This window comes from Podarcis muralis, chromosome 17, assembly GCF_964188315.1.
Source record: "Podarcis muralis chromosome 17, rPodMur119.hap1.1, whole genome shotgun sequence".
In the NCBI taxonomy this organism is placed as follows: Eukaryota; Metazoa; Chordata; class Lepidosauria; order Squamata; family Lacertidae; genus Podarcis; species Podarcis muralis.
Window position 1 is genome coordinate 16060025 of NC_135671.1, and position 25512 is coordinate 16085536.

The 25512-nt window shown below is 44.0% G+C and overlaps 3 protein-coding genes across 7 annotated transcripts in view; 1 reads left to right on the top strand and 2 right to left on the bottom strand.

Moving 5' to 3' along the window:
• SHOC1 (shortage in chiasmata 1) overlaps window positions 1–3806 on the top strand; it is a 36237-nt gene extending 32431 nt beyond the window's left edge. For 4 of the 5 annotated variants that reach the window (XM_028712364.2, XM_028712368.2, XM_028712363.2 and 1 more), the window contains 3 exons: window positions 87–236; window positions 962–1901; window positions 3462–3806. In XM_028712364.2, coding sequence (XP_028568197.2) covers window positions 87–236; window positions 962–1901; window positions 3462–3565 — 1194 coding nt within the window. In that variant the 3' untranslated portion in view covers window positions 3566–3806. The remainder of the gene's footprint in view (window positions 1–86; window positions 237–961; window positions 1902–3461) is intronic. The other variant, XM_028712366.2, reaches the window with a different exon arrangement.
• Window positions 3807–7080: 3274 nt separating this feature from the next.
• Window positions 7081–16130, bottom strand: GNG10 (G protein subunit gamma 10). The gene is made up of 3 exons (XM_028711875.2): window positions 16015–16130; window positions 9940–10071; window positions 7081–8141 (listed from the first exon to the last, which is right to left on the bottom strand). Exons 1-2 carry the CDS (start codon window positions 16093–16095, stop codon window positions 9946–9948), a joined length of 207 nt encoding a protein of 68 aa, XP_028567708.1. The 5' UTR covers window positions 16096–16130; the 3' UTR covers window positions 7081–8141; window positions 9940–9945.
• A 3763-nt stretch (window positions 16131–19893) lies between these two features.
• Window positions 19894–25066, bottom strand: DNAJC25 (DnaJ heat shock protein family (Hsp40) member C25). Its single transcript, XM_028711874.2, has 4 exons — window positions 24614–25066; window positions 22445–22597; window positions 21552–22022; window positions 19894–20195 (listed from the first exon to the last, which is right to left on the bottom strand). Exons 1-4 carry the CDS (start codon window positions 24938–24940, stop codon window positions 20073–20075), a joined length of 1074 nt encoding a protein of 357 aa, XP_028567707.2. The 5' UTR covers window positions 24941–25066; the 3' UTR covers window positions 19894–20072.
• Between the last annotated feature and the right edge of the window lie 446 nt (window positions 25067–25512).

Sequence of the window (25512 nt, forward strand, 5' to 3'; positions counted from 1 at the left end):
ATGACCTTTGAACTCAAAACAAAGTAAACATCACTTGCAACTGTCCTTGAAAACATAACAAAGTTAATTCTGGTTTTTCCCCTCAGGAAGAGAAATCCTTGTTTACATTTCCATGCATGAATCCTCTAGTGGCTCAAGTCATGTTAAAGAAAAGCTCTTCACTGGAGTGGCTTCTGTCAGCAACTTTTGACCAGCTTCATGAGCTTCTGCCTGAAGTGCCTGAGAAAGTTCTGAAGGTCAGATATTCAGAATCCCAGCATCTCCTGTGTACCATGTGTGACTGTGTTTATATGTGTTTATGCAAGAATCCAGTACTTTAGGTTTGTCCAATCAGTGGCGTAGCGTGGGTTGCAGCACCCAGGGACACCTGTATTGGTAGCCCTGATGTACCTCATTTATTACATTGTTTTTACTGGGTTACGGATGTTGCCATTACAATGTGGGTCTTCATCTGCGATTTTCCAGTGGCAACTATACCACAAAGAGATGCTGCCATTACAGATGCAACCAGTGTTTTATCCTGTGGCAACTATACCAAAACTATACCATTTTAGGCCGTGGTTTTAGGAATCCTGCAATTGTCTTGCTCTTTTTCTCATGTGTGAATGTTTAATGCGATAATGCTGCGTTGCATTTGCCAGGCAGCTGCCACCCTAGTGTTACTGGATATTTCAAGATGAAATCCTGCTTATACCACCTTAAGATGTTCTAATACACCAGCACTGTGTTCAGCATGCCATCCTAAGTCTTGATTTGATAGCCAATAGAATTTTATACTTGAACTAAAGCATTAAATCTTCATATAAATTCAGTTTCCCCTTTAAGGTTTTGATGATGATGTCATTTTTATGCACATTCAGATTGGTGTATTCCCTATCACTTAATAGTTGAAAATGCTGTGGCAATAAAAGCTTCATGTCTTTCTAGTGGTGTATACTAGAATTTGCTTCTTCCATTCCAGCACTTTAGTGACATCACATCACTGTACATCTTGAACCCTCCAGCAGAGCCAAAACTTCCAGAAGAAACTGTGTCAATTCAAAAAAACATAAAGGGCTCTATCAGGTCTTGCTCTGAAATTCCCTTTTCCAAGGCGGTGTTATCTGGCTTTCAAGGACACAGTCCCTTTACTGAATATTTTGGAAACTATGGTGAAGTACAGAACAGCAAAAATTGTTTCCCACTTTACTACCAAAATGAGTCCTATTCTCCTCTGAAATCAGATGGCAAGCACAGCAGCTTAATAGCACCTTCAGTACCATACCAGGAAAAAGTTTGTTTCTTTCAGGATAATACAGGCATAGAGCGGCAACAGTACATCCCATTTGCGAAAAAAATGGAAGTGGAAAAAAGAACAACTTCCTCACTGCTACCACCAGATGATCTGAAAGGACGTCCCCATATTAACTTTGAAGCTACAGTGCCATATTTAGCGTACAACCTGGGTGGAACAAATATGTATCTTGAAAATAGCGCGCAAAACAGAATGTACCGTTCAAAAGCTGCAGGCCAAATGCTTGCTCATCAAGATATTGAAAATGTACTGGAGGTGAAAAAGCAGCCACTTGTAAAGCAATGTGAATCTACCAAGGATTCCAAATCTTCTTGGCATCTTGTCTCTAGCAGAGAAGATTGTCCAATCCAGCAGAACTCTCAGAGTTTTCTAGGAGAACTTGGTGCGACAGGATATAGTGGTCCAAAATTTCAGTTTGAGGAGATGTTTTGGGGTACCCAGTCATCCGTGCTAGCAATGGATTCATCTCCTCAGGATTCAAGTTTCAGCAAAGAATTATCTAGTCCAGATAGATTCTTTAATTTGGACTTTCCAATAACAGGAGAGTACACAAGAAAGAAAAATCCCAATGTGTTATCAACTAATCCAAGAGAATGTGTTTCAGCAGGTAGAGTAAAACCACAAAGCACTCTTTGCTGCCACTCTTTTCTGATTAAGTGAAAAATAGCTTTTCCTTATTTTTTTTTTCTTACAGCTCCATGCCCTTTCACCTGCTATTGCTCAAAATTACGGAAATATTCTCAGAACAATGAGCAGTCCTTTTGTTTAATAGGGTATTTGGCCATTCCTACAGAATAAAATGCTGGGCCTAGTCTTAACCCTAAATATTTGAATGTGTTTGATTCTGTCGCGTTGATGGTTTAGGGCCAGCTCTCAGTTTACTGCTTCAGGCTTGCATTAAAGGAAGCTTCCTCTGAACAGAGGAAAAGTTAATTGAAATCTGTGGTGTTGCTCATATTGTTGAACCTTAGGGAAATTAGGGTGATTATGAGAGAGTTGTAAACAATGCTTTCAACTGGCCCTCGTGGATTAAAGTTGAGATCTGAGTAACTATACTTTTATGTACAGTGGTACCTCGTGTTACATTTGCTTCAGGTTACATACGCTTCAGGTTACGGACTCCGCTAACCCAGAAATAGTACCTCGGGTTAAGAACTTTGCTTCAGGATGAGAACAGAAATCATGCTCCGGCAGTGCGGTGGCAGTGGGAGGCCCCATTAGCTAAAATGGTACTTCGGGTTAAGAACAGTTTCAGGTTAAGAACGGACCTCCGGAACGAATTAAGTACTTAACCCGAGGTGCCACTGTACTCTCTTTTTATACTTATTTTCTACCTAAATCTACTGCTTTGTTGAGCAATGAAATGCTCAATTAAAATACATATTTCTTTTTTTAAAATTGAGATCTGTGGAATGGCCAGGCATTAATTAGGTGTTTAACCATGGAAAATAGCCTCTTATGACAAAGCTTTTAAGGGTTCAGCCAGCCTGGCATTCTTACTGTGCTTCACTGTTTCCTTGCTTCTCTGGGCATATTCATCTTAACATGTTTCCTTTTGATGCATGCTTCCTCATGTGAAGCTGTAAGCTTCATTTTAAACATTTCCCCCTTAATAATGTTGAATTTGTGCAGCTGAACATGTTAATAAATCTGGTTTAAAACCTTTTATTTACAAAGGAATATATCAGTTAATGCCTTAGAAACACTCGAATGCTGCACCACCGTTGAAAATTAGCAGATGTGGGAGTCCATGTAAGCAGCTCTGAGCTTTGTAAAGGAAGAGAAATAACTTAAAGAAATAAATAGTATGGTGTTAAAGCCCATAATTACACAATCCAAGATGCCATTTCAATGTTGTAGCCTTGTCTCCATTTTAAGCTCGTACACACCATTGCTTTAGCAAGCAATTAATTCCTTTTTAAGACAGAAATTCAGGGCACCATGTAGCCAACAGTAAGCACTTTAATTAATCCAATGGGAGTTAAATAGAAGCTAAACCCTCTCAAACCGAAATAAATGGAACTTAAAGTGCTCCATTTTGGCTAGATCACTCCTTTAAATGCCTAAGCATGCAGACTTTTTCTTACTGCTGGATGGGATTAATGAGTTAGATCTGCATAATGCCTACTAGGTAATTGCTCACTTCTACACATTTTTTTTCCTACAGCAGGTTTAAAATGCACCCAGTTACCACAGCTGAAAAAAAGACGTCTAACCTATGAAAAAGACCCTGGGAGAAGTGATGGTCAAACACGTCTCAAATTCCTTTAAAGGAAATGCAATCTCACCTTTCACACTTCTGCTTATATGTGATGTACTTTAAGCAGTTTTAAAACGATGTTATAATTTATTGTATACTTACTTTTAAACAGTTTTAAAATATTTTTGGTTATTGTGCTTGTTGGAGGGTGGGGTTTTTGGAGATTTTAGAAAATAGGTTAGATAAGCCTGGAAAATTATTACACAAAGATGTGGTATGACGATTAAAATAAAGCACTGCATACTTAAATTATACATCATCTTTATAACTCATTCGGAGCATCTCTAGAAGGGGGGCCTATATTTTCAACTCTGCCTGCAGAATTTGGAACATCTGTCAGGGACAAATGGCAGTTGTCCTGATTCAAGGCCAACAGACCAAGTTGTCACCCGTAGCTACCAGTGGGCTGCTGCTAAGTCCATATTTCAAGACTGGACAGGAAAGGGGCACTTTCTTTCTAGGTATCCAGGAAGAACGAGAGGAGAGAGGAGGCTCCCAGTTGATGTAGACCTCCTCCCTTTATTTGAGGCTGAAGGGTAGATGTAAAATGCTGGTTGTGAGAAACCAGCTTGTCACCCCTGCCCAGGGCAGTCTCTTTATTGGGCCATAAATAAATGGTCTCAGAATATGTCAAATATCTCGGGGGAGATTCAGTGTGGCACGATGCCAATTGTTCTGACAGTACAGGCTTTTCAGCTTGCCAGATGGAATGATCCTCCCTCTTCTCCATGTTCTGGTACTTCTCCTCATGCCCCCACCAAAAACCTGAGCCAATTTCAGGGTGGGGGGGAGGAGGGGGGAAGTCCCATTGCTTCCACTAGCAGCACTAGTTACAGTGGTACCTCGGGTTACAAACACTTCGGGTTACAAACTCCACTAACCTGGAAGTAGTACCTTGGGTTGAGAACTTTGCCCCAGGATGAGAACAGAAATCGTGTGCCAGTGGCGCAGCAGCAGCGGGAGGCCCCATTAGCGAAAGCGCGCCTCAGGTTAAGAGCGGTTTCGGGTTAAGAACAGACCTCCAGAACGAATTAAGTTCGTAACCAGAGGTACCACTGTAATTGAATCCAGCCTCTGAAAAATACGGTATTCCTATAGAACTACAGTACAGTGGTACTTCAGGTTACATACGCTTCAGGTTACAGACTCCGCTAACCCAGAAATAGTGCTTCAGGCTAAGAACTTTGCTTCAGGGTGAGAACAGAAATTGTGTTTTGACAGTGCGGCGGCAGCAGGAGGCCCCATTAGCTAAAGTGCTCTTCAGGTTAAGAACAGTTTCAGCTTAAGAACAGACCTCCGGAATGAATTAAGTACTTAACCCGAGGTATCACTGTATAGGGATTGTTGCTTTTAAAGGTCATTGAAGTACAGTCATACCTCATGTTATGGCCGCTTCAGGTTACGTGTTTTCAGGTTGTGGACCGTGGGAAACCCAGAAGTACCGGAACGGGTTACTTCTGGGTTTTGCCGCTCGTGCATGCGCAGAAGTGCTAAATTGCGCTTTGTGCATGCGCAGAAGCACCAAATCACACCTGCGCAGATGTGGTGCTTCAGGATGCGAACGCTGCGGGTTGCGGACGTGCCTCCATCACGGATTACGTCCGCAACCTGAGGTTCCACTGTAGTAATAAATAATCATAGCAACTTATATTCACAAGCCTGGAGGCGTCACTGTTTTGGGTCCATTTTTGTGGTCTCTGAACAGCCAATTTTCCATTTCCACAGATTTGGCAGGCTTCTTTTGCTGATCTCAGGAATTTGCTATTTCAGAGTTAAGAGATACCAAATATAATCATAACCAGCCACAGGGTGGGAATATGTTTCAGCTTTCTTTCTTTCACAGTTTAAGAAACATTCCTGCTCCTTTTCCTTGAGTTCACCCTTATTATGCACATATCAGAATTGTGGTCCAAACCTATAAAAAGTACATGAAGGGGGGAAAGGTTTAAAAAACAGCTTAGGGGTTGGTACATTTTTAAAAAATGACAAGCATTTTCAGAGATTTTTTAAGTTTCTCATTTTGACTCATCCTCTAAACAGACCCTGCAACTTACTTTCAAAAAGGAACCACAAAACAAAAACTGGCTTTCTCTCCTGTTTGAATTGCAACAATGTTATAATTCAGCAATGTTTTTTAAATCCGCATAATTAGTACTTCTTTATTTGAAATACAGGGGAAAAGAGAATGTCATGTGTGAGGAGAGAATAAAAATAGTTTTTTGAGAGATTTTAGATGCCCATAAGGGTTTTTTATCTTAAACATTATGAAGGAATGCTGTGACTCAAACCGTTTCCTAGTATTTGCTGAGGTTGTCTTCCTTTCCTCACCAAGTGGAACTGCCTTCCACTTTTTTCATCCCTGTAAATCATAGGTAGGATTTTTTTTCAGCCTGGTGGACCAAATCCTTATCTCCACCAGCCCTGTGGGCCAAGTGTAGCAGGTTGGCAGCAATGCCTTTGAAGTTTCCAAGTGGAAACACATTTCAAAAGTGCTGTCTCTTAGCCCCAATCATCTGACCACACCTTTACTTGCCTTCCACCTGACATCACATCAGGTGCAGGGCAGGTAGGCGTGGTTTGAGAATAACAGCCTTGCAGGCCAAAGCAATGTAAGGCAGCTATCTTGGGTGACCAGTTTTGGATGACTTGAAGAGTTGCAGAAACAGGTCTGACCAGGGACAACTACTGGGAAATTCCCTTGTACAGGTCTTACTGAAATACTGTTGTCTGACAATGCACATGGTACAAAAATCCAAACTCAGTTGTTGGCATGTAATGCTTTCGGATGATTGATCGATACTGGAAATCAAAAGGAATATCACCTTCAGAAGGCCCTCCTTTTCTTTCTCTTCTGCATGCATATTAGGAATTATTACTGCATTAGTTACCATGAATACGATAAAGCAGGCCACTTGCAAATAGTCATTTGCTGACACCATTAGGATAAGAAAGAATTGGATTTTATGATTTGTTCCACTTTGAAGCTGAATAATCTTTTAACAGGAGAGATTTTAACATACATACTCGGGAGTATGACTAAATTTCTCCTGGCTTTAGGGGCATCCAGGGGACCAGCTTTGGATTCAAACCATTTCCTGGGACACTTCCACCCATCCCCTTTTTGATGGTGTTGGAAGAGGGCGACGCCAGCAAAGGATCTCCCTCAAATTTCGGAGATGTTTCTCTGACTTTTGGAGGGTAAATCTTATGCTAGGAGACCAGTGGTGTAGCATGGGTTGTCAGCACCCGGGGCAAGGCAAGTAATTTGCGCCCCCTAACCTGTGGATTTGCCCTAACCCCAGATGTTGCGCCCGGTGCGGCCGGCCCCCCCTACACCCCCCACGCTACGCCACTGTAGGAGACCCTGCCTGGGTTATAGTTGAGAAATAAGTAATCTTATGTGCACTTTCTGAATTCCTTCAGTGGATATCAGATTCATTTTACACTGAAAACTCCCCCATCAAAAATATTTCGGTTCGTTACCCAAAGTGCTCCCTCTTTCCATACAACAGAGTGTCCCAAATAGTTAGGGAAAGAAATTTTTATTTAAGCTTCTAATATATTAATACAAACAATGGTGTGTAAACAGAATATTCTTTTTTAAAAAAGTAAACAGTTTGTGTGTGTGTAAAAGTGCTCGATAAACAAAAATCAAAGGCACCCCACCCCAAAAACACATTTGTACAGGTTCCAATAATGTTGCAAGCCTTGAAAAAGTGACCTATAGAAGTGTTTATGTAGTGTAGTGTAGTCTTCTTGTCTGTAATTACCTGCCGAGTTACAGTTTAGACATTTCAAAGAAACAGTTTTCTGTAGAAGCGCAATAAAAACTAAAGACACACTAAACCTAGTATGGGGGATTTTGGGAATTCTATCTATGTGGCAGATGGAACCAGCTATTTTTGTATTCTCAATGCTTTCAGGAATAGCAAAAGAGCAATGTTTTATAAATAATATTTCTTTCCATACTGGAGAGATGGGCTCCTCTCACTAAAATGGGTTCTCACTAAAATGGGTTCACTCCTGCCCTGCCAAAATTTAGAACTTTCAAGTCTCCAATTTCAAAAAGGAAGTTAAGAATGTTATTGAACATGTCCCATTGAAATTAATTGGAAATGGAGCCTGATCCTATGCATATTTACCCAACAGGAAGTCCAAATGAGGTAAATATGCACAGCATTGCTGCATTAAAAGGATTTACCTTTGGCTGGGTCATGCCTAGTGAACATTTTTATCAGAAAACACAAAGCGGCTACTAAGGAGGTACCTAGTGAGTGTCTCATTCAGGCACAACAACAGATCAAGAAGTCATTTGGTAATTTTCTTTTCCAGAATGTAAACATCTCAGGGGAGTAAGTGTAGAAAAGAAGCTGATTCAATTACAAAAGGAAAGCCTCTTCCTTAAAAAAATGCTTTACACAAGTATTAGTAAAAGATCTAGTCAGTTACAAAGATGGTCAAGCAGACTAATAAATATCTAAAGATACTGTTTTGGCCACACAGAAGTAAGGGCATAGACATGTTTGTTGAAAAGAAGGCTGCCAGGATTTCCTCTCACGTTTGAAGAGAACTTTTCAATAACCTTCCCTGCAATATAGGAGGGGGAAAAGATTTATCAAAGGGTTGTCTTCCGCTTCACAAGTTAATCACAGCAGTAAGAATCCTATCACTACAACAGACAAAAGTTTGTGCCCATGAAACAGCATGCAAAACATCTGCCTGCCCACAGAGACTCACACTGCACCACACGTGATATCCCTGATCATTTTATTTAAACATAATTTGTATGCCATTTAATTTAAAAAACCCCTCTTAAGTGGTAAACAAGGACAATCACGTATTAAAAACAAGCATTGAAAACAAGCTAACATGACATTTTAAAACACAGATAAAATCAGCAATCTTAAAGCTGTTATACATGTTAAAATCGCATTCGAAAATTAGGTGCATAAAATGTTTTTGGCAGGTGCCAAGAACGACAGCAAAGGTTCCTGCCTAATATAAATGGGCAGAGAATTCAGGGGCTGCCACACTGAAGGGTTGATGCCTTGCAAGTGTGGAATGGACATTACCTGGCGCTTGTAAAAGTGCCAATTCTCTAGATCTAAGTGACTGAGTGGGGCTGGGTTGCTCAGTGTCAGGGATGGAGAGTATACTTTGCTCTCCGTAAGACAGGATCCCCAACTGCAGTGCTTTACTTTCCCTGCATCCCGCCCCTGTTATATGAGCAAAAGGAAATCGGCCAAAGTTGGGAGAAATTAAAAGTGCACTCACACACTCAGGGATGTTAGTGGGAAGTGTAAAACCTGTTGCCTTCCCCTACTGACATTGTTGGCTACTTAATGAGCATTAAAGTCCAGTCTTTGGGTGATGTATGTTTGTTGCACAGCAGCTCCAAACCAACTTTAATTGTGCAAAATTACCGTAATTTGCTGCTATGTGACTGAACCCAACCTGAAAAAAGTGGCCATCTGGCAGCACCCAAGGGTTCTTAAAACTTGCTGAAGTCTAAGATTCTGAACCAAGCTGGAAGTAAATTGTTCGTCTCAAATTGAATCCAGTGTCCCCTACTGGTAGATGCCATTTTTATTCTCTACAATTTTACTTGGCAAGAGTTACATACATCAAGCCCTACACACTCTCGAGGAGAAGGTAAGATGGTAAACTCATTTCCAGACTCTACTGCTTTGGACTGCAGAGGAGAGCTCCTCTACAATGACACTATTCAATGTGTATTTTTAAAAAACCCAAACTACCATGCTTGGGAAAAGATGCTAATTTCCTATATGTAGGGAATTGTTTTGTATGGAGGAGCAAGTCATTTTATGAGCTTCCACCTGCTCTCTGAAATGGTACCTTTTAAAAAACAGGTTTCCTTCCTCATCCGAGAACGGCACACTTGGTTGCACAACTCGGGAGTAAAACGCTGTACCCTAATGTAGATTCTAAGGATACGGTTTACGCCAAAGGGATGTGTGGCTCTTGGGATTTTTATTTTTCTTCTTCTTTGATCAGCAACTGCTTGTGCTACATTACAAATAGTTTACGTAACTCAAAGTATTTTGCAATGGTTTCTGTAACTTTAAAAGTATTTTGCAGCATGGGTATAACAGCTGCCCCTCCCAGATCAAGTAAAACAATAGAAATATTTAACTAACTGACCAATCACATAGGTTCTGCCCCCCCCCCCCCACAAAAGGCCTGCCCCCCCCCAACAAAAATCCTGGCTACACCCATGTTTTCCAGTGCAGTAATTTGGGTGTGCCAGCTATTTTGGGAAACAGAAGCCCCCAAACTTGTCTATTTAGTTTCATGTCCTCCAGAGTTCATTGATCCTGCCCTATGCTCTTAAGAGAGATGCAAGCCTCTGCAAGGATCACCATACCTGTCTTCAGAGCAACGCACAGGACCTGGGCTCTCGAAATGGGTTGCTTCCCGCAGGAACGCCCACAAGCAAGGCATCTTTGCAAGCATTCTGCATACAGTACTGCTGAAGCTCTGCAGCTGCCTGAGAGACCTGGACGAGAGAAAAACACAGGAGAATGTAACAAAGGGTTCTTCTTTTTTAGACGTCGCCGTGACAATGTTTCACTGCAAATGGAAGATGCAAAACCTGAATGTCATTCACGGAAACTGAAAGGCACTAGGTTTGAGGCGTTATTTCCTTGTACATCGTGTAATAATTACCTGCGGGTTTTATTGCTGCAGAACATAATGACAGTTATTTGCATAGATGCTTAGGACTAGTTAAAAAAAATGAAGGCTAAGTAAGTTTGTCTGTTTATTCCTGGCAGGGCTCCTGCAGCTTGAACAGCTGTGAGACCATCGAATGCATATGGAGCCCTGCTATTCATATAGTTTAGCACCCTGTTTCCAACAGAGGTCAGCCACGAAGTACAGAAAGAGGCTATGAAGGCAATAGCCCTCCCTGTCCTCCCCAAGACCCAGCAATCAGAGGTATACAGAGATATTGAATTTAGCTTTTGTGCCTAATAGCCTCTGACAAGAGTTGAGGTTTGTAATAAAAAATGCAACCACTCCATTTTATTCCGCCTCCGTGTTTTTCATCTCTCCTGCCAAACAGCCAGTCAACATTCCGCGGCCACTGAGCATGCTCAGTCTTCACGGGTTCCTCTTACATGCCCGGCCCCCAACCTTCTGCAAACGTCAGGGTTTACCCAAGCCTGCTAATACCTCCCCTCTTTTGCACCAGTGGTGCTTCTTTTGGCTACAATAAGCAACAGCACCTGCAGCCTGAGTGCTTGGAATAGAAAGAATGACAGAAATACCCAACCAGAATCGGTCTAACAATGTCATTGGCTATAAAAGCTAAAGGAGAACTCTGGGAATTCTGTTTGGGACACACAAAGCCTGTTCATATTGGATTTGGGATGCTTCCAATGCCCGTGGTATAAAAAGGCATTGCAATTTTATAGTCTTTGCTTATTTTTATGCATATTATTGTATTTTAGGTTGGTTTTATTCTTGTTTTATTTCTGCTTTAATCATTGTTTTTAAAAGCTGCGTTGAGTTCAGCTTTTGAAAAAAGTAACCACCGTAATAAATGAAATAGCATTTTCTTTTTCACACATGTTCTGGTCCTCACCAGAGGAGCTCCAAGCAAGATAAGGAACACCACTAAATCCTACCTTAGTGCTGTAGTTTCCAGAATATTGCCCCATTAAGGGTAGGAGCTGTAGCTTTTTACGAGGACAAAAGACAAGCCTTAACTGCGTTAGCTTGGGAGCAGGTGGCAAAGTCCCTGGAGCACGCTGAAAATAAATTAATAACCCTCAAGCTCTGTCTGAATCTCTTAGCAGATGGCTGCATTTTAGCTGCAAAAAGGTTAGCAGAAGGAGAGTGTGTGGTGTGCTCCACAGATTAGCAAATTATTTTACTGCTTTGTACCTGGCTAAACTTTGCGCAGGTATTGGAGGAAATTAAATTTTAATACAAGGCTAATGTGAAGCTTTGGAAATTTGCGGTAGGGAAAAATCCTGCCACTCCAAACTCCCCTCCCTTCTATTCCAACACCTTGAATTCGTTTTATATGAAAAAAGGTTGAATAGGTGTTTTTCCAAAAATAAAAATAAACCAAAAGCACAATAAATGAGCATGTCTCATTGCATCCAGCTTTTCTGCAGGGAGAGCTTGCTTTTACAGTGGTACCTCAGGTTACATACGCTTCAGGTTACATACGCTTCAGGTTACAGACTCCGCTAACCCAGAAATAGTACCTTGGGTTAAGAACTTTGCTTCAGGATGAGAACAGAAATCGTGTTCCGGCGGCGCTGCGGCAGCAGGAGGCCCCATTAGCTAAAGTGGTGCTTCAGGTTAAGAACAGACCTCCGGAACGAATTAAGTACTTAACCAGAGGTACCACTGTATAGTCAAATGCCTGTGTGGACTCACATCAGAATGCATGGGGATCTTCTGTGTTATTTACATCGCAATCTATGTCCTTTTGTTTCCTCGTGAGCTACAGTGACATGGCGCATACCCTCTAGTCAGAATTCAAAAAAATTACCCAATGGCATATTAAATTCCATCGCCCAAATTCTTCCTAGAGTGAGAGTTAACCTGTAATAAAATATCATTCCACAGAACAGCAAGACGAAGTACACTGTTCATTAAATGCTCCGTATTACAGTGGCACTTTGGTTTAAGAACAGCCCTGTTTACGAACTATTTGGTTTACGAACTCCGCAAAACCAGTAGTGTCCCGGTTTACAAACTTTACCTCAGTCTAAGAACGGAATCCGAATGGTGGAAGGGCACCGGCGGCGGAAGGCCTCATTAGGGAAAGCGTGCCTCGGTTTCAGAACGGTTTCGGTTTAAGAATGGACTTGCGGAACGGATCAAGTTCGTAAACCGAGGTACCACTGTATTTCTTGTTTCATCATTATCTACACAGCAGCCCTGGTGTACTTTGGATCCCTACAGAGATCATGAGCACAGGCAGGTCTCTGCCCCACGGAGCTCGCCATCTGAAGTTTGACAGTAGGGAAGGAGAAACAGAAAGAAGGGGACGGATGGCAGAGGCGAGATGGGATTGTGCATGTGAGTCAACCAATGAATATTTCATGTTAATGAACTATATATAAATGATTTATAATAATAAAAGACAACTACATCCTCCTCCTGACTACTACAACCTAGTTGTGCAGATACAGGCAGTTCCACTTTCCCAGCGGCCTATTCAAAAGCAAATGACTGCCTTATTCTACATCATCCTGCCAGGCCAAATCAAAGCTGAGTTTGTGATATCTCAGCATCCCCGGGGCACAAAAACCTCTGAGTGGAAGGTGCATTTATTAATAAGTCGGCAAAACACACACAGCTTACAGCAGCACTTCCATGTCAACTTGTGTCTGCAGAAATAAGAGGCTGGGCCCAGCATTCATTGTGCACCATGAATAGCATGGCTGAGCAGCTGAATATACCACGGACAACAGCTAAACATAGAAAGCTGCCTTATGCAGGCGATTCCTCACTCATGCGGGAGTTACATTCCGGCACCCCACGCGCCCCTTTCTCCAAAATGCTACTCTCCAAAAATCAAAAGTGCTGTATCAAAAATGCCTACAACTGGAATTGAAGCTCTGGGCCTGGCAGGAGGCTGGAGGAAGAGCAGGAAGGCGGCAGCTGCTGCGCTACCACGCACATCAGCTGTTAGGCGGGGAGGCTGAGCAGCCTAAACAAAGCCCTGCTGCGCCTCCAGTCTCTTCTCCATCAATTGTGCACAAGTGTGGGAGGGGGATGCCTGTATCAAGTTAGACGATTGGTTCTTCTAGCTCACTATTGCCAGTGTCCTTCAACCTTGGGTCCCCAGACATTGTTGGACCACAACTCCCATCATCCCCTGCTAGCCTAGCCAATGGTCAGGGATGATGGGATGTGTAGTCCAAAAACATTTGGGGGACCCAAGGTTGACCCAGGATTGACTCGCCAGTGGCTCTCCAGGGTTTCAGACATGGGGCATTCTTAGCACTTCCTCAGAATCTCCTTAGAGCTTGTTTATGTGTTAACAGAGCATTTAAAAGTGGTTTTGCCTTCCTGTTTTCCTCACGCCAAGAGAAATTAAAATCAGAAATCAAAATGGAGGTATAAGCAGTAAAAAGTAAGTGACGTGCATCAACTCCATTTGGATTGTCTCTTTTAAAGCTTCAAAACCCAAATGTGCTACTGTTCGTATCCCCATTTTATCCATTTCTCTGAAAAAAGTATGGATTTTTGAAACTATCTGGAGCAGAGTACCCTCTTTTGAATTACCGTGTCACTGAACGTCATGTAGTACAATTCTATGAATTCAATGGGACTTACTCCCAAAACACCCAGAGGGCAAAAACTGCTGTGCTGATTTACCTAGGAGTAAGTCCCATTGTATGCAGAGGCTGGTGAAGGCTGATGTGTAAGGTTCAGCACTGTCGGCAAAACTTAACGAAGATACAGCTGCTTTCGAGATTTCTGGGATCTGCTGCTAAAAAGTAAACTTTGCAGAAGGCGGAAGTAAATAAAGCACCAGAATGCCATCAAATTCCTAATCAATGGAGGATCACTACCCTGTCTCACCCTGATACATAACTCGGGACTGATTCCCTACCTCCTGTTTTATTCAAGTAAATAATGTGTTTGAAAACTTAGGCATGTCTACTTGGAAGTAAACCTCCCTGAGGGGCCAAGGTCCCTTTGTATAGCAAAGGAACTCACCTCTCTCTGAGACCTCGAAGAGCTGTTGCAAACTAACAGCAGGAAACATTGAGGCTAATGTTTGTGTGACCCAGTAGTATCAACCATGTTCGACAGGACTAAAAGCTAAGTAAGGGTACAACTCTGAACAGGACTGAAAACCTATCAGCTATGTGTTGGAGAACCCTGCTGAATTTAGTAAACATATACGCAACCTAAACAAGCCTTTCAGGATCTGGTACCTTTCAGATGTTTTTGATTACAATTCCCATCAGTTCCAACTAGCATATCCAATGGTCAGGCATGATGGGAACTGGAGTCCTAAACATCTGAAAGGCACCACACTGGGAAGGCTGAAGTCTTCTCTTTTTAGATGCTGCTGAGAAAGAGAGAGTGCTTTTCAGAGTTCAATTTGATTTACAGAAATTGGTTAATATTACCAAGCAAACTGCAAGGCTAGGATTTTGCTCCTAGCTGTCATTATCCTCTCTTTGAATCAATTTTGTGTCACTGATGTGCTCCCATCCAACTTGACACAGTCCTATTCCTTTGTCCTGTTTTATTATCAATTTTGAAAAGTTTGCTTTCTGGTTTTTGTTCTTGTAATTCCATGGGAGAGCTAGTCTAATAAAAGCTCTCTGAGCCTGTGAAAGTATCCACTCAAGAGGGCATTTACACAAAGGCCATTCTTGTTGACAAAACACTGCGAGCCTCTTCTGTGATCGCAAATTAGGGGGCGCCACATCTCATTCCTACTATCCACAGTGCGCCTCTTTGGGAACAAAGGCGTATTTCAAATAGCGGAGCCAGAGTGGCAGCCAAAAGAATTAGCAACCAGGCAAAAGCCTTAAGCTCAGCTGCTGCCAGAAATGAAAAGTATAATTCTAAACCTCCTTAAACGCTACAGAATTTATGAGATGGTCTAGAATGGGCTTCAGTCACACATTCTCTCAAACATATGATCACAAGGGTTGCCGAAGATTAAACCATTGTCTGTCAATTTTCAGCATTCCCCACAAATATTCTGTGCCCCGAGTATTTCACAAAATGTAAGATTTAAATGCAATGGCCACAACCAATTAAATAGTTCAGTACAAAACTACAGTAGAGCACTGACAGCTGTTCGTTCAAAGCAATAAAACACTGATAAACAGTCAGATAATTAACAGTGCGCTAAAAACACATCAAAAGTTTCCATGTGCCGAACGCATAGGAGCAAGTTAATTAGCAATATCCAGTACTAAATAAACATCAGCGTTAGATCCACGTTTAGCAATCCATCTGGCAATTCATAGTAGGAAAACTAACCAAGATACCTCGCCCATTTGTTTTTTTAAACTAGCAGCAAGAAAGGAAAATAAAAAACCCTACGAAAACAAAAACCCTTGGAAGCAAGCCGAGGGAGGCCTAACTATTATCAGTTAAGGACGCCAAATAAAGCCCCATTTTTGTCAGATGAGACGATCTGGCTCTGAACGAGCCAGCGAACGGCCTCTCGCCCAGCGCTACGAAAGCCAGCTGCGAAAGTGCGCGTTTTGTTGCAGGCCGAGAAGATGCCCCTGCCCCTCTGTGCCATCGGAAAAGGAGAAAAAGCTTCCCGATTCCCCGGCGGCCTGATTTGCGATTCAGCTCCTCTAGAAGGAGCGGCGATGGGAGAGCGATGCCTCCTCCCTCCACTATACCGAGGACAAAGGACGCCTCGGGGTCTGGAGAGCAAATGGAGCCGCCGCGCGTCCGGCTCTCCGGACGCCAACCGAGCAGCTCTGCTCACCCGGATCCTCTCCACGCCGGCCTCCAGTTTCAGCTGCTCCACCAGGCGCTGCATGGTGCTGAGGCTGGAGTTGGAAGACATGCTGGCGGCGGCGAGGAAGACGCGAGCGCTCGGGGTCTTCTCTTGCAGTGCCAGCGCCGGCCGAAGCTGCGCTCCCGACGCACCAACCGAGCGCCGAGGGGGAGGAGGCAGCGCCCAGGCAGGCTCCACCCACGCACCCCCCCCCCCACCCGGGGTTGCGCCTCCCGGGCCCGGATGGAAGGCGAGCGCAGCCGCTTGGCGCTTGGAGAGGAACGCCTGGGGTCAGCTAGCGTGTAGTGTACTTATAATAATAATAATAATTTATTATTTAAAGCATCTGGCTGGGTCCCCCCAGACACTCTGGGCGGCTTCCAACAAAACACTAAAATACAACAACCTATTAAACATTAAAAGCTTCCCTAAACAGGGCTGCCTTTAGATGTCTTCTAAAAGTTTGGTAGTTATTTTTCTCTTTGACATCTGGTGGGAGGGCGTTCTACGGGGCGGGCGCCACTACCGCCTGGTTCCCTGTAACTTGGCTTCTCGCAGTGAGGGAACCGCCAGAAGGCCCTCGGCGCTGGACCTCAGTGTCCGGGCAGAAGGATGGAGGTGGAGACGCTCCTTCAAGTGTACTGGACCGAGGCCGTTTAGGGCTTTAAAGGTCAGCACCAACACTTTGAATTGTGCTCGGAAATGTACTGGGGGCCAATGTAGGTCTTTTAAGACAGTGTTATATAGTCCCGGCGGCCACTCCCAGTCACCAGTCTAGCTGCCGCATTCTGGATTAATTGTAGTTTCCGGGTCACCTTCAAAGGTAGCCCCACATAGAGCGCATTGCAGTAATCCAAAGCAAGAGATAACCAGAGCATGCACCACTCTGGCAAGACAGTCCGCGGGCAGCTCTCAGCCTGCGTGCCAGATGGAGTTGGTAGGCAGCTGCCCTGGAAGCAGAATTGACCTGACTTACAGACCTGCCAGGGCATGAGTCTAAATTGCATGCGCAAAGCGGGTTGAAAATTGAGTGGGCTGCCCTCAAAAACCCAACCCGCGTCCCCTCGTCCTGGGAGTTTTGGGGGAGTAGAGCAACCAACTTGGTTAAAACATTGGGTGGGTGGGTGTCACAGGCGTAGCCAGGATTTTTGTTGTGGGGGCAGGACTTTGGTTAGGAGGGGGCAGAATCGACTTGATCCATCAGTTAGTTAAGTACCGTATTTCTATTGTTTTATTTGCTTTAGGGGGCAGCTGCCGTGTCAGGTAAGCGGTCCACCCCCCCGCCCCACATCATCAATCAGAAGATGTAAAACAGACATACCATATGAATGGCAATGCCCATAGGAGCATAGGCATAGCCAGGATTTTTGTTAGGGCCCCCCCAAAGCCTTTTTTGGGGAGATCACAGATAAAAATCCCTCCCAAAAGAGGATATTGCAGGGGGCAGGCTTTTACTGGGAGTGGGGGACAGAATCTTAGCATTATTTTTCAATGCTTTTCAATAAATTTTGAGGATTTGGGGGGGGCAGCTGCCCCCCTGTCCCGCCCTTGGCTAAGGCCATGCATAGGAGCCAACTCCTAGTTGCCAAGGTCCCTTTGCCCCCCCCCAATAAAATATCTGAGTGGTCCAGACTCCCCAAAGTTGCTGAGCATTGCCATTCAAATGGTGTGCGTGGGCCACGTCTTGTGATCCACTATGCAGGGTGGGGCTTACGTGGCCCCTCCCCAATATTTTATTCAAATTAGCACCCCAGGCAATGCTCATCAACTTTGGTGGGGCCAGCCCTCTCAAATATTTTATTGCGTGGGCAACGGGACCTCGGCCCCTAGGAGTTGGCTCGTATGTTGGGGGGAAATGTAAACCTGCTGTCTCAAAGATGTTGGAGAGTAGGGACTTGGGGCATGGGTGACTCTAAAAAGATGTGGGTTTCTGGCATTTGTAGAACCTGAGAGATGAGGGAATAGGTACTGGCACTCTTCTTCTCAGTTCTGATGTGAGAAACCAGCCCCCTTTCATTGTTTTGACCCCACCCTCCCAAAAATTACTGTAAACTCCCATGGCGGAGGTTCTTCCCATCTGAGCATGGCAATGTGCATGAAACCCAAATCTGATCACCAGGAAGTAGGCTCCTTTGAAAGCGATGACTTTGTCTGCACCAGAACAAAATGTGGATTTGCTTTGGCCTGTCTTGCCATTAATAATTCACATGGCACCCCCACCATCCCAGTCCAGGACTTTCCCCTTTTCTCCTTTGGTTTACAGCTCACAAGCTATAGGTTTGGAAGACACTACCCTGCCCAAAGCAGCAGGACAGAGGGAGGTGCAAATCCTCCCATTTGTACTAAGCAATGGTTTGCCTTGATGTTACATGCAAACCAGCTCGCAGGGAGCGTTTTTCTAGCAGAGATTTTGGGAAAAACCATCCAAACTAAACGAATTCCTTCTCAAACTACTTAGGCTAGGGCAGGGGTCTGCAACCCGCGGCTCCGGAGCCGCATGTGGCTCTTTTACACCTTTGCCACGGCTCCAGGGTGGATACTAGCGAGGGGAGGAGGCGCATTGTACGCCCCGACACTCTCCACTGTGGCGGGCGCTGTACTGGCTGTGACGTCGCATGGGGGCTGTGCGTGCGTTAGTCACGCACCGTCCCGACATCACCTTCCCGCCCGGTCAGATCGCGGCTCCGGAGATATATTTGTCTTAAATGTCGCAATGGTTTTGCGGCTCCCAGGTTTTTTTTTTCTTCAGAAACGGGTCCAAGTGGCTCTTTTTGTCTTAAAGGTTGCAGACCCCTGGGCTAGGGGATACTCTCAGGTGCAAACACACAACGCAATCACTGGAGTTGCAGCAAGCTGCTTCAGAAGATAAAGCTCTTTAGAGAGTGATCTCTGCAGGCAAGAGTGCTTTAATCTCCCGCTCTCATCCCTAAGCACCACAGTGCAAGACTTCTCTGCCTGCTCCCATTCTGTGCGCTAAGATCAGAGGTAATGCTGCTTGCCTGCTTTCTAAGGAGGCATTTCTTGCCATGCCACCACTGGCAAATGTGTGGGCTGAAACACTGCTGTTTAAAGGAACAGACAAGCAGCTTTATCTCGGATATTAGCCCTGCGGTCCTTAGCACTAAGAACAGGAGGTGAAAGAACCCTCTGCTGTTTAGAGATCCTCTCAAAAGGAAAGCCAAAGGAAAAGGCCGTGTTTGCAGCCAGCATCTCACGCCAGCACTAGCAGGGATACGCGGAATGCCGATAGTTTTTATCTGCATTGTGTACATGGCGCTATGCGAGTGTGCATGCTGTTTATGTGGTGCATGTGCAATTCGTTTGTACAGTTTGTGTACGAGTGCATGCACAGGCATACATTAGCCATCTCCAACACTGACATGTGGCTGTCATCGTTGGTGGGGTGCAGAGTGCCCATCAGTGTGGTTCTTAGATTGATATAAAACTTAGCCAGCCTGGTGTTCACTGTACCCACCCTTTCTGGAGCTTTTTATAAGGGGATTTTGACTACAGCGGTGGGGAGGCCTGCTGAAAAGTGCATTTCTATTGCTTTATCAGCACTGGAAATTCATCTTTGCCACCTCAAACTGGCAACCACATGAACCTGCCAGGAGGCTACAATCTTTCAACTTCCTATCATACAAGAACGATTGAAGCCTCGTGACAGCCTGCAACTTTGAGCTTTGGGGCTGTACAAAAGAAAGGCAAAACAACATGGGCATGGCTTGGATGGCTAATTTGGCTCCTGCTGCCAAATAGGCCCACCTACGTGCCTGTTACATTATCACACTTACATGCAGACTCTTAAGGATATCCATGTCAGGCTTGTTTTCAATTCAACATCAAGTGAACCATGGAGCAAAACAATTAAGACTGATTAGCAGATTTCCTTTTATTTTATAAAAATCATAAAATTGTACTAGTTTTCTGCCTGATTACTTCCTGAGTTTCAGAACATTGCTGAGACACAGCAGTTCAACTCTGAACTTTTTAGGTATGAATTTTTCTTGCCAATCATCACTGGACCGTATAAGTTACAGCAAGTGTCAATCATCAATAAAAGTCAGTCTTCCAGGTCCTTCATTTCTCATCCACCGCCTGTATCTTTTCCATCGAGGGTCCGATGCCATTTTTTTCTTCAGTTCTTCCTCTTGCTCTTGTTTGTAAAGCTAAAAGAGAAGGAAACATTTAACTGAAAGCAACATCAATATTCACTGTGCTTTAGCAACACAGATTCTTTGACAGTTTCACTGTGGACAGGCCAGTCCCAAAATGACTTCAATGGCTCAAGTGAGTAGGACTAGCATTTGGCATCTGTTTTCAAAGTACATTACCAATAGTTAAGGTGACACATTAACTGAGTATCAATTAATATTCAAATTGATATTAATTGAAATATTTACAAACTCACGCTCTGCAGAATGAAGCCAATGTTTTCCCACTTCTGCTCTCTACATAGCATATGAGGCACAATGGGTTGTAACGGACCTGTTAGTTGTGCCTATTAATTTCAATGCTTCTGCTATGAGCAGGACTATCATTGGATACAACCTAATACTACTTGTATGGCACTGAAAGGGAGAAGGCTGGTGACAGCTCTCTCAGTAGACTGGAAATGCCACACTGCACCAAGAATTCTATTGCCAGTATGTTGGGAGTTTTTTTAAATGGCACTAGAACAACAAATATTGACAGCTCTACCTGCTTTAACACAGACAATTATTGTGTTGTGGAAGATAAAATGGTTCTTCTCCTTCAGCAGAACTTCTAAGCTGATTTACTGCTGGGTTCCCTGATCCTAGAACTAGCGTAAGGTTCTCAGAGAGCATGTATTCAGAAGAGTGTTCTGTGACTGATTCTCACTGGGCCTTCTCCATCTTGGTCTTTGTAGCATCCTCTCTAAGGAACCTCATTTCTGGCCCTCCTCTGAGATTCAAATGACAAATTAAGGTCTCCATTTTACAAAGCCCACACCATCTGCTGAAAATTGAATCTGAGCAGTTTTTTTCCTGATGATAGGCTTGTTAACTGTAGTTTACTGCATTGTGTTTTGCTTTTGTGTGTTGTGACTTGCTGTGCTGCCTTACTGATTTGTACTGTAAGCTGACTTGAGTAGCACATTTTTAGGCAGGCATTTTTTTTTAAAAAAACCACAATGCCACCCAGCCTCTGATAAAGGGACATAACGAAGAAGTTCATTTGAACACTGAAGTGAACCATCTACTTTGTTAGTATACTGCCCATGAGTCTTAAAGAAGCATGGTAATTATGCAACAGCTCAACCTATAAATAAAGGTTGGGAAAGACCTACAAAGACAGTAAGTTTGGACAACCGTAATATGAAATACCTGGTGTATTTTAGCTGTGTATGGGACACTGATCACTGCTTGTGACCCCAAGTGCATGAACCATCTCTATGGAACTGCACAAACAAGCGCCTTTGCTTAGGTGTGGTATGAACATAATTTAAGAAGTCAGGACATGTTAGGTTCTTTTTCCACTTCCTGTGTGCCAACGCCGCTCACCTCATAGTTCTCTCTTATCCAGAGCTGTCGTTCAAGAAAAGTCTCTTTCTGGTGATCTTCCAAAGTGTCAAACTGAGACTGTGACATTTTCATGTACTTGCGTATAATATACAATTTCTCTTCTTCCCCATACTCTTGTCCTTTGATGTTGAAACAATAAATCCACCAACAATACCATCCTATGTACTTGCACAGATAAAAAGGCGTTAAAAGGATTTGGAATAAGAGTATGTCGTATATTTGGGGCTTCTGATAACCACCCTTGATATCTATTTTGTTTTTTATTACATCTTTGATTATTTCCTCCTCCTCCTTGCGGATTTCTTCCTTGGACCGCCTGTTCTTGCCCTTTTCTTTGGCTCTGTTTAGTAGCCCTTGTTGCCTGGCAATCTCCATGGCTTGTATACGATATTTTGGCATGGTTGCTAGGTAGTTGATAGCTTCATTGTAGCTACTCCACCAGCTGAAGAACTAAAATATAAAATGGTAAGCAATATTAGCCTTAGAGAATAAGCAAATTACCTTTCCCTGTGGTACTCAGACTATATCTATAGGATGCACTATATCAAACTTGTTCTAATTGTTTTCTTTATTTGCATAGCTTTGCATTCATAATCACTATTTTTTTAAAAATTCCCTTTCCATGTATTGTGCCCAAAAATCTTAGGGAAAACTGATGTGATATTTTCAATATGTTCCTTATCTTGCAGGTAATAAGTTCAGGCCAGCCACCTCCTTTGCTGGCATAATATAGAGAGCAGACAGCACTTGATCAATTGCCTTTTACACAAAGGGAAAACGTTTGTAAGAAACCAGCCATATTACATTTCGTCTTTCATTATTTTCCAGGTCAGATGGTAACAATGGAACAGTTTGGAGACAAAGATATTTACCTGAAAAACAGAGATGGCACAGACAGTGACTAGAATCACGATTCTGACATCTACCTTGGGTGCCAATCTTCTACTATAATAGTGATAGTAATGGCTGTAATACTCCTCAGGATGATCCAACATATAATCATAATCCTTACGAGTTTCTTCATCCTGCAAACAATGATTGGCAGGTTTTCATTTGGAAATATCCCATATGTCAATGAATAAAAACAACCGCCATCCGCTCAGTTTAAGGAATTGCTTTTGGTTTTGCAATTATATCTAGTTGAACACTACTCTTAAGTTTTCAAACATAAAATGATCAATAGTATTTACACAACAGGAGTAAAATAGCAAAATGTAAAGGTCTTTATGCTTTATGCTTCTGAAGCAATACACTTGACTACTGACAAGCTATTCTTCTCAAAGCAGTTATAAGCAAACACATTAAACTAATGACTGAAGCTAGTTAGGCATGGCATACTTGCTGTGCTACAACTTTGGCTTAATGGGCCAGTTTCTTTTCTCTCTCTGACATACACAAACACCATACATATTATACAGCACAATAATATATTGGTGTATGCATATAAACTGCAAACCCTGTTTTCACACACAAACACCCCACCCCATGGAATTATATTAGTTAAATTTTATCTGCACAATCGGAATGAAGTTCTGGAAGCAAACTGCTTTTTCTGTGCAGCCTGAGCAGGAGCAGTCTCCATTAAGAAAAAGAGGTTAGAATAGGCCAATATATATGTGGACATAACCAACCTCAAGGTTGTCATCTGAACTAGACAAATGTTTAACTGAGAATCAATAGCAGTTGGTCCATCGTTTGAAAAATGACTTTAGAGCCGTCTTGCCCCAAAATGGCAACTAGACATTCTGCTTTGGCGACTGCAACCTTGGTTTAAGGGGCCATTTGGCACCTAGCTCATATATCTGAGTTTCTAACACTGTCTAGAAGTGTGTTGTGGAGGGAGGACACTCCACGAAGGCAGACCCTCCAAGTGTCCCTACTTTCCAGGGACAGTCCTGGATTTACGGAAGCCATCCAGATTTCTAATTTGATCCTGGAATGTCCTGCTATCCCTTAGGATGTCCCTCTTTTCATCATCATAATAATATAATAATAATTTATTATTTATACCCTGCCCATCTGGCTGAGTTTCCCCTGCAACTCTGGGCAGCTTCCAGTCAAGTGTTAAAAACAATACAGCATTAAATATTAAAAACTTCCCTAAACAGGGCTGCCTTCAGATGTCTTTTAAAGAGAAGATAGCTGCTTAATAATGTTGGAGCGTATGGAGTAATGCAACCCTATAGCCAATGAGATAACTAACTATACAACTTTTAGAAGATCTCTGAAGGCAGCCCTATATAGGGAAGCTTTTTAATGTTCCATTATGTTTCTATATATATATTGGAAGCCGCTCAGAGTGTCTGGGACAACCCAGTCAGATGGACAGGGGTATAAATACTAAAAAAAATTAGGATGGAATAGGACAATGTCCCTTATTTCCATTGCAGAAATGTTGGAGGTTGTGGCATTAACAGATCCAGAGCCTTCTGAAGGCAACCCTGTATAGGGAAGTTTTCTTCAATGCTTAATGTTTCATGTTGTTTTAATATTATGTTTTCATATACAGAGCTGAAAGAAGCCCTGTATGGGGAAGTTTTTTCAATGTTTAATGTTTCATTATGCTTTTATATTATGTTTTAATATACAGGACGGAAGGCAGCCTTGTATGGGGAAGTTTTTCCAACGCTTAATGTTTCATTATGTTTATATATTATGCTTTTACATACAGGACTGAAAGAGGCCCTGTATGGGGAAGTCTTTTCAATGTTTTATTATGTATATACAGTATATATTATATACTGTATATTGGAAGCCATATGGAATAGGAAGACACCCCTATTTGCATGGCAGAGAAATGCTGAGAGGGGGATGCGAAGGGGGGACCCTTGTTCAGAGCCCTCCCGGCGCCAGCCGCTCCTGTCACCCTCCTCCCCGCAGCTGCTCCTTCTCCTCAAGGGAGCCAGGGAGGTGGGTGCTGTTGGGAGAAACTGAGCCTGGGTGCGTGGGGGGGGGGGAGGGTGCGGACGGCGCGCGTCTTACCGGAGGGGTCCGGCCGGGGCGGGCGGAGGGAGGGGGCGGCCCCGGCCCCGCTCTCTCACCTTGAGGGTCTCGTAGGCGGTGGCGATGAGCAGGAACTTCTCCTGGGCGGCCTCTGCTCCTTTGCCGTCCGGGTCGGGCTCCCGCGGTCGGCGGTCCGGGTGGTAGCGGAGGGCCAGCTGCCGGTAAGCCCGGGCCACTTCAGCCTTGCTGGCATCCCGGCTCACGCCCAGCACGTCGTAGCAGACCAGCTTCCCGCAGTAGAGACTTTCCACCAGGGCCTCCGCCGGCCGGGGGAAAAGGCACAGGGCGGAGACCCACACGAGGAGAAGGAGGAGGAGCGGCGGCAGCCCCTCCGGAACCCCCGGAGCCGGCCGCGCCCACGCCATGCCCGTAGCCAAGGGCGACCGCTCGCGGGAGGGGCCTCGCGCGCAACGCCGCCACGACGACGACGCTTACGCCGCCGCCGCCTCGCGAGCTCCCTCGCGCCGCTCTCGGCCGCGGGAGGGGCGGGGCTAGAACACATGGACGCGTGGACAGAAAGCGAGGGCGCTGACTGGGTGGGCCGGGAAAGCAGGAGGAGCAAGGCGGGCACCATACGTTACCCTGCCGTCTAACGTCAGGCACAGAGAGAGAACGGGAGGGGAGGTCGGGATTGGAAGAGGAACGGCCAATCAAAAGGAGCTTGGGGAGGGGAGGGAATAGGGAGGCGGGCGGGTTTTCTGTTCACGTCAGTCATTGTATATTGGAAAGGGAGCGGCCAATCAAAACGAGAATAGGGGTGGGGAATGGGGAGCCGGGAGGGTTTTCAGTTCACGTCAGTCATTGTATATTGGAAAGGGAGCTGCCAATCAAAGCGAGAATAGGGGTGGGAATGGGGAGCCGGGAGAGTTTTCTGTTCACGTCAGTCATTGTATATTGGAAAGGGAGCGGCCAATCAAAACGAGAATAGGGGTGGGGA

What these genes read in the sequence shown, in the direction of transcription:
- DNAJC25 (XM_028711874.2), bottom strand. Translation starts at nt 24,940, where the DNA reads ATGGCGTGGGCGCGGCCGGCTCCGGGGGTTCCGGAGGGGCTGCCGCCG. An exon ending in GTGCCATCTCTGTTTTTCAG is followed by an intron (nt 22,023 to 22,444) that starts GTAAATATCTTT and finishes TTTATATTTTAG; the next exon opens with TTCTTCAGCTGGTGGAGTAG. An exon ending in GGATAAGAGAGAACTATGAG is followed by an intron (nt 20,196 to 21,551) that starts GTGAGCGGCGTT and finishes CTTCTCTTTTAG; the next exon opens with CTTTACAAACAAGAGCAAGA.
- GNG10 (XM_028711875.2), bottom strand. Translation starts at nt 16,095, where the DNA reads ATGTCTTCCAACTCCAGCCTCAGCACCATGCAGCGCCTGGTGGAGCAG. An exon ending in CCGGCGTGGAGAGGATCCGG is followed by an intron (nt 10,072 to 16,014) that starts GTGAGCAGAGCT and finishes TCTCTCGTCCAG; the next exon opens with GTCTCTCAGGCAGCTGCAGA.